Below are 13,148 nucleotides of genomic sequence, written 5' to 3' on the forward strand. Positions count from 1 at the left end.
AAGAAATTTTAATAATAATTATTAAAAAGCTTTTTCTTCATTTCTTCTTTTAAGTTTTGATTATACATTTTTCATCAAAGATTATTATATCTACTTTTGAAAACAATTGGAAAATAGACCCCAAAAAAGCAGTTATCTCATCACTCTCATGCAAATTTTTAAAACATTTTGTTTGTTTTTTTTAGGTTTTATCCTTGAGCTAGATATTTTTATAGTTGCAATCATAATATGTGATAATTTTACCTCCTTCCCACTTAACACTATACCATATACCATTTCACATGTTGCCACCATCAATAAATGTTACTGGCTCCATAAATATCCCACTGAGTGGGTTATCATAATTAATTAAACATTCCTGTTCCTCTATTTTTGGACATTTAAGTTCCTCCTAATTTTTTTGACAGTTCATCCATTTATTATTGCTGATGTCTTTCTAATTTTTTTTTCTTGTGGTAAAACGTACATACAAAATTTACAATTTTAGCTATTTTTAAAAAACGATTTTATTCATTTATTTGAAAGAGAGACAGAGATAGTGACAGAGATAGTGAGAGAGAACAAGCAGGGAGGACAGGGAGAAGCACACTCCCCACTGAGCAGAAGTCTAACATGGGACTCGATCCAGGACCCCGGGACCACGACCTGAGCTGAAGGCAGATGCTTAACTGACTGAGCCCCTCGGGTGTTCCAATCTCAGCTATTTTTAATCAGATAATTCTGTGGCATTAAATACATTCATATTGTTGTGCAACTGTCATCACCATCCATTTTCAGAATTGTTTTTATCTTTCCGAACTAAAACTTTGTACCTATTAAACAGTAACTCTGTATTCTCCCCTCCCCGCTGCCCCCTGGCAACACCACCATTCTATTTTCTGTCATTATAGATTCGACTACTCCAGGATTCTCATGTAAGTGGAATCATACAATGTTTGTTCTTTTGTGATTGGCTCATTTCATTTAGCATCATATCTTCAAGGTGTTTATCCACACTGTAGCTGATGTCAAAATTTCCTTCCTTTTTTTTTTTGTTTCCTTAAGATTTATTTATTTTAGTGAGCGAGCACAAGGGGGAAGGGCATAGGAGGAGGGAGAGTGAAACTCAAGCAGACTCCACACTCAGCACAGAGCTCAATGCAGGGTCTGTGATTGCAACCCAAGCTGAAACCAAGAGTTGGACACTTAAACTGACTGAGCCACCCAGACATCCCGAATTTCCTGAATAATATTTCATTGTAGGTACATACCACATTTTGTTTATCCATTCAATCATTGATGGATGCTTGGGTTACTTCTACCTTTGGCTCTTATGAATAAAGCTGTTATGACCATGGGTATACAAATATCTGAAAGTCCCTGTTTCACTTATTTTGGGTATATGTCCTGAAGTAGAATTGCTGGATCATATGCTAATTCTATTTTAGTTTTTTGAGAATCATCACACTGTTTTCCATAGCAGCTGTACCATTTAATATTCTCATTAGCAATGCACAAGGGTTCCAATTTCTCCATATTCTCACCAACACTTATTACTATCTTTTTAAAAAAATAATAATAGCCACCCTAATGGATGTGAAGTGGTATCTCATTGTGGTTTTGATTTGCATTTCCCTAATGACTAGTGATGCTGAGCATCTTTTCATATGCTTATTGGCCATTTGTATATCTTCCATGGAGAAATGTCTATTCAAGTCCTTTGCCTATTTTTTAACTGGGTTGTTTTTTTGCTTTTGACGCACAAAATTTATAAATTTGCATGAAGTCCAATTTGTCTACCTTTTCCTTTGTTGCCTGTGCCTCTGGTGCAATATCCAAGAAATCATTGCCAAATCCAGTGTTGGGAAGCATTTGCCCATTTGAAACATTAGTGTTTTCATCTAAGAGTTTTATATTTTCAGTTCTTACATTTAGGTCTTTGGTCCATTTTGAGTTAATTTTTGTGTATGGTGTTAGGTAATGGTCCAACTTCTTTCTTTGGCATGTGGATAGCCAGTTTTTCTGGTGTCATTTGTTGTAAAACTGTCTTTCCCCATTGCCTAGTCTTGCCACACTTGTCAAAATCATACTGTTTTCATTATTGTAGATTTGCAGTAAGTTATATAATCAGGAAGTATGAGAACTCTAGTTTTGTCCTTTTACATGATTGTTTTTGCTCTATAGAGTTTCCTAATTTTTTGACAGATGATTTGTTCCCACTTTTTCACTTTTAATAAAATAAAAATAAAAATAAAGTGTAGGGTTTGAAATCTGCATATCAGAACTGGTGAAAGAAATCAACTTTGATGTGAAGATCATTTCTGAGATTTTGCCGGGGAGAGGCGAGACCAAATTTAAAATTCAGTGATAGACTTATTTTCTCTGGCATCTAGTATTCTGTCAAACCATCACCCTATCTGTTGGTCTGGGCTCATGGAATGCAAATTATTTTATTTTATTTTTTTAATAAAAAACAAACAGGAAGATTAAGTTTTTGCTTCTTACAGGGAGAAAAAACACAAAACACCCAAAAGTATTAAAAAAAAAAATCCAGGACAGGTGACCTACTGCTAATATGCTACTTCTGTCTGCCATTTTAGGTATAACTAAATTGTTCCCAGAAAATGTGTTGACATTTTGGTAGCCAGTGCATGAATGCTTCTAGACAGCAGAAGCCTCAGCAGTGGCCAATCACTATCCAAAGGGCATCTGTCCTAAGACTGTGCATACCTAATTGAGTGGTGTGCAAGTCTGCACTGGGCATTGTAACCCAAAGTGAGTCTGCTGAGGCCAAATAGACTTGAATTGTTGTGTTTATTTTCCAGAGCATACAGATCAATGATAATTTTATGACCTAAATGTACTGAAATACATATGATAATCAGGCCTCATAAAATTCTACATCTGCCTCTATACATTTCCTTCTAAAGCAAGATTTATTTGATGCTGAAGGAGCTGTCTTGAATGTCAGGGCTCTCCAGCTAATCTTAAGAAGTTTCACTGTAGTGAAGAGTTGGTGCATTTCAGTGGGGGTTTGCCATTGGCTCCTGTATTCCATGGTTCAATCTTCTTGGGATAACTCAATATCCCTGAGTTCCTGGTTCTCAACTCCCACTGTTACAACAATGCATTTGGCCCATCTTTTTACATTTTAATCAACCATTTCACAATGATCCCATTAGCCTGTGATAAAAATCATTACTAAAAATTAAACTACAGGGTTCCCAGAAGCAGCACTTTTGGGTGTAGTGTAATTGACATCTAGTTTCTGAATTAATTTGGCAAGATTTCCCATCCTATGAAATCAGCCAAATAATTAGATCTTTTAAGAGTATAAATATATTTTCTCTAGTTGAATGTTTGCATCAGCTCTCTTACTTGTTCCCTTCTTCATTCTGTGTTATTTCTACTACTATTATTATTTATCTCACGTTATATTTTCTATGGAAAACAATTCCTAGGAAGCTAGGCCAGGTCACTTTTCCTTTGAGGTCTACATTTCTCTGCAGTTGCTCTGATGCTCCGGAGAAACGGTTGGCACCATGTTTGCAGCTGGCTAGTGATGACTTCCTTTTCTTAGGAAGGAAATGTGCAAGTTGCAAGAGTGACACAAATAGGGACTGGGAAAAAAAAATCTCCCTGCTTTCATCTGCATTATGGCCTGAACCAGCTCTCTGGGGACAATGAATTAATCTTTAGTTTATAGTTTCAGAGAAGGCTTTCACAATCTTATTAGCAGTCCCCATCTGTTCAGGATGGCAAGTCCTATTGATCACTTGAATGTTTTTATTTTGTTAAGTGGCAAATTTATTAAGGTTATTCTTTGGGTCAAGATGTGTCACAGACACCTATTCAGAAAAAATGAATTTGAGAATAGACTGGCGTGTTCCTCTGAGTGCTCAAATTTTTTCAGTAGCATAGAGTAACCCATGATAGCTTATGTGTAAAATTTTGTTCTTTCTGTCCACAACTACATTTCCCATCCCATCTCTAGTAGACCAATCTCTTCCCTCTGGCACAGCTCATGTAACACAACCAGCAGTGAGAACTGAAGTTAATTAAAGTGAATTTCATTATTTTATCCAATTTGACTTTGACACCCTTTCTCTGCCTCCATTCACTTCTCTATCTTACGTGTGTGTGGCTCTTTAAAATATTTTCTGTGTTTATTCTTTTTAATAAATACTTTCACTCATACTATTTTTTCACTCATCATGGGGTCTGCAGGGATACCACTAATGAATTTTTAGTCTAAGTAAACACTTCTCTCTTTTCTATTCTGAGAAATTCTTTCCTAAATATAATATAAAACTTCCCATCACAGCTTACAACAGTTTCTCCTAGGGGCGCCTGGGTGTCTCAGTGCCTTAAAGCCTCTGCTCAGGTCATGATCTCAGAGTCCTGGGATAGAGCCCCGTGTCGGGCTCCCTGCTCAGCGGGGAGCCTGCTTCCTCCTCTCTCTCTGCCTGCCTCTCTGCCTACTTGTGATCTCTGTCAAATGAATAAATAAAATATTTTAAAAAAAAAAACAGTTTCTCCTAAATATAAGGTAATCCTTTTTTTATATGTAAGGTACAAGTAATCTCAAGGTGCAAGCCTGAAGAATTTATTCTTCACAGGTTCTTTTGATCAGTGGGAGGAGTTTCTACATGTAGCATCATTCCTAAAGCAAGATGACCAACTAATGCTTGGAATGGACTCATTTGTGAGTTACAAGTGAAGTGCTTTGTCCATGAGATTTGTCTCGTAAAATAACAAATTTTCTTTTTTTCCCCCTAGATTAGGATATTATCTCCTATATTATCATTATATTCACTGAAACTTAGAGGCATTTAAATTAAGGAAGAGCATCTTCAATTTCTCACATGCCACCATTCTCCCACATGATTATAAAAAATATTTCCCCCTTCTCTTGATACCACTCTCTGTGCTAATGTCATTAATTTACCCACATAGCAACTACTCATTTCGAAGACCAGTTTTGAGGCTTTGAGTTTTTAATCAAGAAAAGGATAATTTAGCCCTATTAAATAAATAAAATATGTACCTGTTTTGAGGAAGGCTTGAGTTTTTAACAGAAAAACTGAACTTTCTATTTCAAAAGTGTGAATGCCACCCATAGCCTTATCAATAAACTTTGAGTGGAATATGCAAAACCCACTCTTAGTATGTAGAATACTACATCCCTGTACAAAGAAGTTAATGAAGGAATACAAGTCGCTTGGAAAGATACACATATTGGTGGGTCCCACCCACACAGGAGAACATTTACTGTTTTTGGTGGGCTGTGGTTAAAGTGATGCATACAGCATGGTATTTTGTAGGCTGTAAGGTGCAGGGAGACACAGTAGATGACTCGCCCATATTCAAAGTGTGTGTTTAGTGCCCTCTGGAGGTAAGGAATGTCATTCATGTCTGAGTTAAGATGTTAAAGATCTGTGACTGCCCTCCATTGACATTGCCAAAGTGGGTAATGAGTGTTCAGAAGAGTGTCCCCTAACTTTGGTGAGCTCCAGCTGTGTGTGGTGGCATCCTGGTGATCCCATAGGATCCTTGCGTACAGTCCCTCTATGACTTTTGTTCCTATGTGGTAAGTAGCAGGGAATCACAGCATTTGCTAAATGAATTCCCCATTAATGATATAGCCTTATAATCAATAATAATTGTGGTTCAAATTTTAGAGTTGGTCCCCCCAAGGGCAGTCAAAGCTTCAAGTGTTCCAGTGTGCTTAATATTTCCAAATGTCTTCATTGTAATGGACTTATAGAATTTGTTGCCAGTTGTTTTATTGGGATTGAGCTGATTATTGGCATAAATTTGTTGCTTATTCTTTCTAGTAAGGGCTGTAGCCTGTCAAATCCTATCTAATTACTTACAAAAGTTTTGTGAGCTTGGGTAGGTCTGTCTTCCACCCTTTCTCCATCCATCTTTCTTCCTTTTTTTCATTTTCTTTCCTTTCCTTCTCTTTCCCTTTCCTTTCCCTTTCTTTGCCTTCCTTCTTCCCTTCCTCTTTTCTCCTTCCTTCCCTCTTTCCTCCCTCCCTCCCTTCCTTTCCTGTCTTCCTCCCTCCCCCTTTCTTTTTCTTTGTTCCTTCCTTTCCTTTCTTTTCTTTCTTTCTTTCTTTCTTTTCTTTTTCTTTCTTTCTTTCTTTCCCATCTCCCAGCCCAATCTAAGTCAAAGGATTACTAGCCTGTTTTGAAGCAATGGCAAAATAGCCTAAGGAAGCAATTTGACAAGCCAATAACGTCCCTAGTGCAAATCTGTACTCTGAATGAAATGACCATATAATTCGTTTTTCTAAATAAACATATTGGAAACACAACAGGCAATACATGGTAAATAATAATAATAAAGACAATGATGCTAATAATGATAACAATTCTAACAAAACCCAACAATATACTTGGATTCAAAGTCAAACATTTTGTATATGGTTACAATTGGATGTGGAGGTCATCTGTAAAAATGAAATGTTATAAGAAACAGCAAACTTTATCATTTTCTTTTAGCATTCTCACTGGATAATTTTGTTGGTACATTCATTGGCCACCCACACGTGGAAATTAAAGATTAAATTTTTTCAGAAGTTTTTAAATAACTTTAACTTTTTTCTTCCAGAAAATCTTAGAATTGAAAGGTAACCAAGAAGACCCCTGTCACCTTGTACTATTCAACATATGAATTTACTCTAAAATATTGGAACAAATATGCATTTAAGATGGTTGTAGAATTATTTCAAATTCTGAGTGTTACATAAATAAAAATCATTCTTTTCATTTGTAAGTTTGTAAGTTTTGTGAGAAAAACACGGATCTCATTAATGGCACATTTAAGTGTTGTCACAAATTCCCTATGAGGATATTTTAAGGCCTTACTCAGGTCAGGAAGGCCCAGGAAGAATGGTCACAAGCCATACAGTTCAAACAAGACACCAGGGGATTGGGTTTACAGTGCTTATTATGGGGATTTTGCCCATGTTGTCCCAAACACGAATCAGTAGTATTTCTTCAAAACTTGAAAGCATTTTTTCCCCTTCAGTAGCTTTCTGACATTTGATTAGTTTACCACATCCCAAAACTAGATATTTGTCTCCCAGTGTTTTTTTTTTCAAACCACAGAATAATATTAAACAAAATTTATATTTCAAATATTCCTAAAATATGGTCACAGCTGCCTACATATGTCTCCAAGCCTTTTTTTGTTTGTTTGTTTGTTTGTTTTTTTACTATTTTAAAAAGAGCTCACCAAACTTCGTGAACCATTTCATAGGATGATCAGTTAAAAACACAAGCTACTTTCCTAGTTTCAGAGACAATCACACCTGTGTATAGACGATTTCTACATGACATACTCTGGTATTATGGACCTTAAGTCCCTAGGAGCACTTTTTTAATATGCTGGGTGCCAGCACATTTCTAGGCATCCTCTCAGGTCTAACAACATTTCCCAAGGACTGCCGGAAGTGCTGGGCAATGCTCTGTGAGGTGACCACTGCTCCTGGCTGATTTTACCCGCAGGTGAAAGTAACTGAGCCAGAGACTTGCTCACAGTTGGAGACCTAGTAAGTGAGGAAGTGTGTCCTCCCACCCCCTTCTCTGTGACACAGAAGCTGGGCTCTTCACCTCTCAGCTCTGGCTTGTCTCAGAACCAGAACCATCCAATCTGCTCCAGCAATGAGTGCTTTCAGAGAGGGGCCTGAGGAGATCATAAAGACTCTTTATACATACTCCCTTTCCAGCATCCCAGGCCTTTTGGATTGCTCAAGAAGAGAAAGTTGCCAGAAAAGTACACACACAACTCTCCTCTTTGTCAGTGAAAAGCAGGCCCCTAGAGAACTCTGCCAAAGGGGAGCGGAAGACCATAAGATTATCCCTGCCCAAGTGTGAGTGATGGGTCGGCCAACAAAGACAGAAAGAAGTACTGTGCTTGGCGAGGGCAGTCTATAAAAGGCCAGTCTTTTCTCACAGATCTGAGTAGCAACAGAAATGACAAGAAAGGGGAATGGCAGGAAGAGAAAAGCAGAGAGAGGGAGATTCGGAGGCTGGCGTCCATGGTCCCGGTGTCGGCGCTGCTGGCGGTTTTTAGCAGTGACATACAATCTGCTGAAAACGGCGGAGAAACAAATTGCTCATGACAGAAGACAGAACAGCTTTGCTGCCGTGGGGGACAACCAGCCACCTGCCTCTTGTTTCCTCGGCCCTTCGGGATCTGGGGCAGGACACTCCACTTGGGGCAGCGCACTCCACGCGGGGCAGGGCGACATGAGAGCAGGCAGCTGCCTCTGCTCAGCGGCCCCAGGTGCATCCATGTGTCCCGCTGGAGCGGGTCACCTGGACAGACAGACTGTTGCCCCACATGGAGCCTGGGCAATGAGCAGCAGCTGTTCCAGAGGGATCTCTCTGTGTGTCCCCGGCACAACCCTCAATGGATTTTCATACAGTCCCATCCCACAGGGGCAGCAGGGGCTCAGGGGGCTCTCCTGCCCCTCTGCTGCTGTTTGATATGCATAAATGATGCTTTCTCAATCTGTGATTCCCTTTTCGGTCCAGATCACTGCCCTTCTGGCTCTCCCAGGTAGAAAACCTGCAGTGGCCACCATAGGCCCTGTGAGATTGATCACAAATGGTTTAAAGATACCAAGAAAGTGCCTGCAACAACTTGAAAAAGAGATTTCTACTGAGGAAAAGTTAACACTTGGTGACTACATACAAAAATGGTTGGTCTACTATTTAGAGGGAAAATCCAGCCATCCAGCTCATTTCCTGCAGACAGCTGGGGTTTTCCTTTAGAGAGCTCTATGGGATTCAAGTGATATTTGAGCTCCTCCACCATAACCAAAAAGGATCTAGGTTTCTGAAGGGTATGAAATGAAGGGCTTAGTAAATGTTAGAGCAGGTGATGGAAACAGGTTTGAGTTTGTTCTAACATGAGCCTAAGAGGATCTTCCAAATTAGACGCACCACTAAGAAACAGTAATGGCGTCTCTAGAAGGAGTGTTACCATTGCCGGCCTTGGCTTCCTGTCCAAACCAACAGGCTGATGTTCTAGGAACGTTAGAGCCCTGTGCACTTTCCTTTCCCAACTCCTGCTTCAGATTTAACTTCAAGCCATGCCATTGTCTTTATCAAGGCATCTGCTGTGCCTCTCCTTGATAAAAGGGCACTGCAGCTGCCTTGTCAGGACTGTTCAGAGAGCCGTGGCCCTGATGGAGCCCCAGAGGGTGTCAGGCCAATAAGCTTCATCACGTGGCATAGCCCCCAGTTCTTCCAGGCTTGGACCTTGTTATCCCAGCTCTGCCTCCTGCCTGGTGCAGTTCCACAGGTCCTTTCAGAGGGACACCTGAGGCAGGGGAGAAAGGTTTCTATTCCAGCCACATGCTCTGTATTTTGCAACAGGTGGGCTGTGGAAGAGGGAGCCTCATAGAAGAGGAAGCTAGATTGGGGTTTTCTAACTGTTGGAGAAAACTGTTAAGCTTCCCTGGGGAGCGGTTGTTCTGTATCTGGCCATTTGGCCCCCTGCCTTCTAGCAGCGACCGCCCCCCCACCCCCACCCCCACCCCAGAGCTTGTGGTCCTGGTGTGTGGCTGAAGCACAGAGTAAAGTTGGAAGGTTGGTGATTCTGCCGCTCAGGGCCCAGCATTGCCAGTCTTACCATGGGTCTTGCCCAGGACTCGTGCCCTAGTTAGCAACTAGTTTATTGTCTTGTTTCTGGTTACCACAAGATGGGTACTGGCCCAACCTGAAGCTTCCCCGCCACCAACCTTGAGCCCCAAATCTTATAAGCTGTGTTCTCTTATTTCTTCATTTTGAAACTCTTCTTTGGTCCTCCTACTGGAATCCCATTCGTTTAGAAATGGGGCCTTTCCCTGTTCTTCAGCGACTACAGCCTGTTCAAATCTCCTGATGCTTATGGGGCCTTTCACAAGCTCCCCTGAGGTTGTATACGTTCTCTGCTGCCCACTATCTAAGCTCTCTGATGTTGACTGCCTAACTGCACTAGAGAGGCTATAGTCAGACCTCACCTCTCCCTCTGCCCTCATCAGACCAGCACTGCATACCCCTTATCCTCCTCCTACTGGTAGCTACCCTGGGGCTTATGGCAGAGCATGTGGACCTCTCTGACTGCCTGCTTCTGAGCTCCCTCCTGCTGGGTCCTTCCCATTTCTTCAGCCTGCTCTCACATCTTGTTGCCCTGCTCTAAAGGGGCAATGGATGGGGTATCAGATGTCTCTAAGAGGACCAATGTTTTTGCCAATGGGGGTAGACTTGTAATCAATTGATTTCACAGTGTGATGACAAAAATCCAAGCAGCTGTCCAGTTGCACTTTCCCTTTCTCTATTCCTTATTATTTTTCTCAGTGCCTGTTACTAAATACTGCATATTTTACTTTCTTGCTTAATGTTTATCCCTTCTGGTGGAATATAAGCCTCATGAGGGCAGTAATTTTTATTTACCTAATTATGTCTATACCCAGAGCAATTCTTGGGGAGTCACTCAATAAACATCAGTGAGGTAAATAAGGGTGTTCATGGTGAATAAAGGGATGCTGGCTGCCTGCCCTCCGGGCCACTGGCCACCCAAGACTGTGGGTATCTGGCCTACTCATCTGGCCTGTCCAGCCTGGCCCTGGGAGCTTGGGCTCCTCAGCTTTCTGCCCTCCCCCCAGCACAGCACTTACCTTCAGCTTGTGCTCATGCTCCTTGTTGACACGTGCAAGCAGCTGGGCTTTCCTTCTGTTGAGGGCGTCGATGAGGGCATCACATTGGGCCACCAGGCAAGCCTCAAACTCCACACTGTTCTCCTGTGTGAGAGAGCACATGTCTTAGTCCCAGAGTACCTGGGCTCCTTGGGCTGCCAGAAAAAAACAGAGCTCCCCTGTCCATTTGTGTGATGGAAATCCCTGCCGAAGGAGATGGAAAGGAACTCTGTCTACAATGCACATTTGGCATTTTTTTAAGTAACTGGATAAATTTCACTCCACAGTGGTAGTGTTCCCTTGAATTTTACATTGAAAAGTATAAATAGTACTTAATAAATTTATTTTTATCAAAAGGAAATCCTCTTCACGGTTCACATTATATTGTGTAAAATAAAGCTTAGTTTGTTGAACATAAAGTTAGAGTTGAACATAAATCCTTCTGAGAGCTGGCGTATGTCCACTTATGGATGGTGGAAGGTGGCATTTGGAGAGGTTGGCTGCCTGAACGTGTTGGGTATGGTGGAGGCATGAGAGTTAAAGAACTATTAAATTCAAGAGGAGAGAGAAGAAAGAGGACAGCAGTGGTCTTCAATATTAAACAATAGTCCAATGACAATAGAAGTTTAAAGAATAATCATGGCCAAAAGTACTTGCTCCTTTCATTAAAGAAGGCAAATAGTTAGTGCACATAGGGCGTCAAGAACAATGAGTATATATAACAGGCATCACCCAGCTGTAAAAGTCAAGCCATGAACCAACCGCTTTTTGGAGAAAGTAAACCATGTTCTAAATGAATTATGGCTTCTTCATGATGTTTAAATTGAATTCCAGATCTAACTATTTTTTATTTAAACCTATACAAGCTGTCGACATTTTTTTCAAGCAGTTCTCTCCCAATTCATAAGCATTCATGAACAATCATCCTTTCAATAAGTTACATATGTAATTTTGAGAGCGAAACCATAATCTGCAAAACAATTGTAATTTATAGCAAATGAAAGATGAATACTCACATATACACAAATAGCACTGAAAAAATAGCATCCAACTGGGTCAACTGTAAGCTTTTGCTGGCAAGGAAAGAACAGCTTAGCCTATCAAATTTTAATTTATTCCCAAAGTCAAAAAGAACTGTGTCTCTTAATATGAGGACATACTGATAGGTATCTGATAACTTCTCAAATGCAAGTCCTTTTTCATTTAAGGTGTGCATTAGTAATTGCTACAGCAATGACATCTACATATGAAATTTCAGCTTTCATGACAATTGCTTTTGAGTACTCAAAGAAGTCCTATAGAAAACATCATTTAAGAGCTCTCCATGTCCCATGCAGGATAACATTGGGAGGATAAGTGCAGCCTTCTTGCAGGTTCTGATGTAGAGCAGAAAGAAAGCTTTGCTCTGATGAAGAGGTGGGGTGCAGAGGCAAAAGCAAAGGAGGGACTGACTGATAACCTCTGTTGCTCTGGAAAACAGAAGGAAGTGTATGGGTATTAGGTTGTTAGGCAATCAAAGTTTTAACATGAGAATGCATGCAAAAAAGGGTGAGGAAATCAGTGTGAGATGCTTTGAAAGACTAGCTTACATTTAAAAAGATATTTCTACCTTGACATGGGTTAAATATTAACTCAGAAAGCAATTTACTAGAGGCCAGAGCGAAGGTTATTTCTGTGAGGCAACCTCAAAACATAAGAACAGTAAACAGAGCAGAAGGTCATTATTTAAGCATCTCATGTAGTTTATGGCTTCTTTCCTTTGGCAATAGTGGAGAATTCACAAACTCTCAAATGCCAGCTGATCTGTGGGTCATGTCCAAGTAGAGCAATCTGAAATTATAGCTACCATGGGGGATCTTGTTTGGAAAATATTTAAGCATCTAAGTGGAGAAGAAGCATTACTACAAGCAGGAAGGAAGGACAGAGAGAAGGAGGGAAGGGAAGAAAGGAAAGGGAAACCATCGGATAAGATACACTTATGGCAAGATGTTTTGGGAGCCTGGAGAGTTTAAAAAACTAAACAATTATGACTCCAACTTCACACAAAGGCCTCTTTCTAAATCCAGAGTAGTAGAGAATTAGGACCTCAGTGCCAAGGACAGGAACTATTTGGAAAACCAGGTTGTTGTAGCTGGCTTGTTGGCAAAATATAACCACCTTAAGAAGGGAGTACATTTGAAATTGGTCTGTACATTTGCTTGTTTTCGAAGAGACAGAGCAGAAAAATAATTGGAATTCCCCCCACAACACAGATAAGTAGAAGAAACAAACAAACTTCCCCATGATGAAGCAATATCTGAACCCATGGGGTTTGCTTTCTGTCTCAGGTGCTGCCGATACCTGGATCTGCTGGACCATGTTGCGGAGCTGCACCAGAAACTCCTTGGCTTCTTTGGCCCTGTCTGACAGCCCGTTCAGCGCCTGGGAGAGCTGGCTCTGCAAAGATAAAGAAGGAAACCATGGAGCTGTAATC

The 13,148-nt window shown here is 40.6% G+C and overlaps 1 protein-coding gene and 1 long non-coding RNA gene across 8 annotated transcripts in view; one reads left to right on the forward strand and one right to left on the reverse strand.

The window, feature by feature from the left end:
* Nucleotides 1-13,088, forward strand: part of LOC131836554 (uncharacterized) — a 29,595-nt gene extending 16,507 nt beyond the window's left edge. The window contains exon 4 of the long non-coding RNA XR_009355667.1: nucleotides 13,003-13,088. This is a non-coding gene — a long non-coding RNA (uncharacterized LOC131836554). The remainder of the gene's footprint in view (nucleotides 1-13,002) is intronic.
* The window catches only part of TRIM9 (tripartite motif containing 9), a 109,779-nt gene that overhangs the window by 34,667 nt on the left and 61,964 nt on the right, over nucleotides 1-13,148 (reverse strand). For all 7 annotated transcript variants that reach the window (XM_059182078.1, XM_059182075.1, XM_059182077.1 and 4 more), the window contains exons 2-3: nucleotides 13,016-13,111; nucleotides 10,658-10,780 (exon numbers count right to left, since the gene is read on the reverse strand). In XM_059182078.1, coding sequence (XP_059038061.1) covers nucleotides 10,658-10,780; nucleotides 13,016-13,111 — 219 coding nt within the window. The remainder of the gene's footprint in view (nucleotides 1-10,657; nucleotides 10,781-13,015; nucleotides 13,112-13,148) is intronic.

The sequence above is a fragment of the Mustela lutreola genome, chromosome 7 (assembly GCF_030435805.1).
Source record: "Mustela lutreola isolate mMusLut2 chromosome 7, mMusLut2.pri, whole genome shotgun sequence".
In the NCBI taxonomy this organism is placed as follows: domain Eukaryota; kingdom Metazoa; phylum Chordata; class Mammalia; order Carnivora; family Mustelidae; genus Mustela; species Mustela lutreola.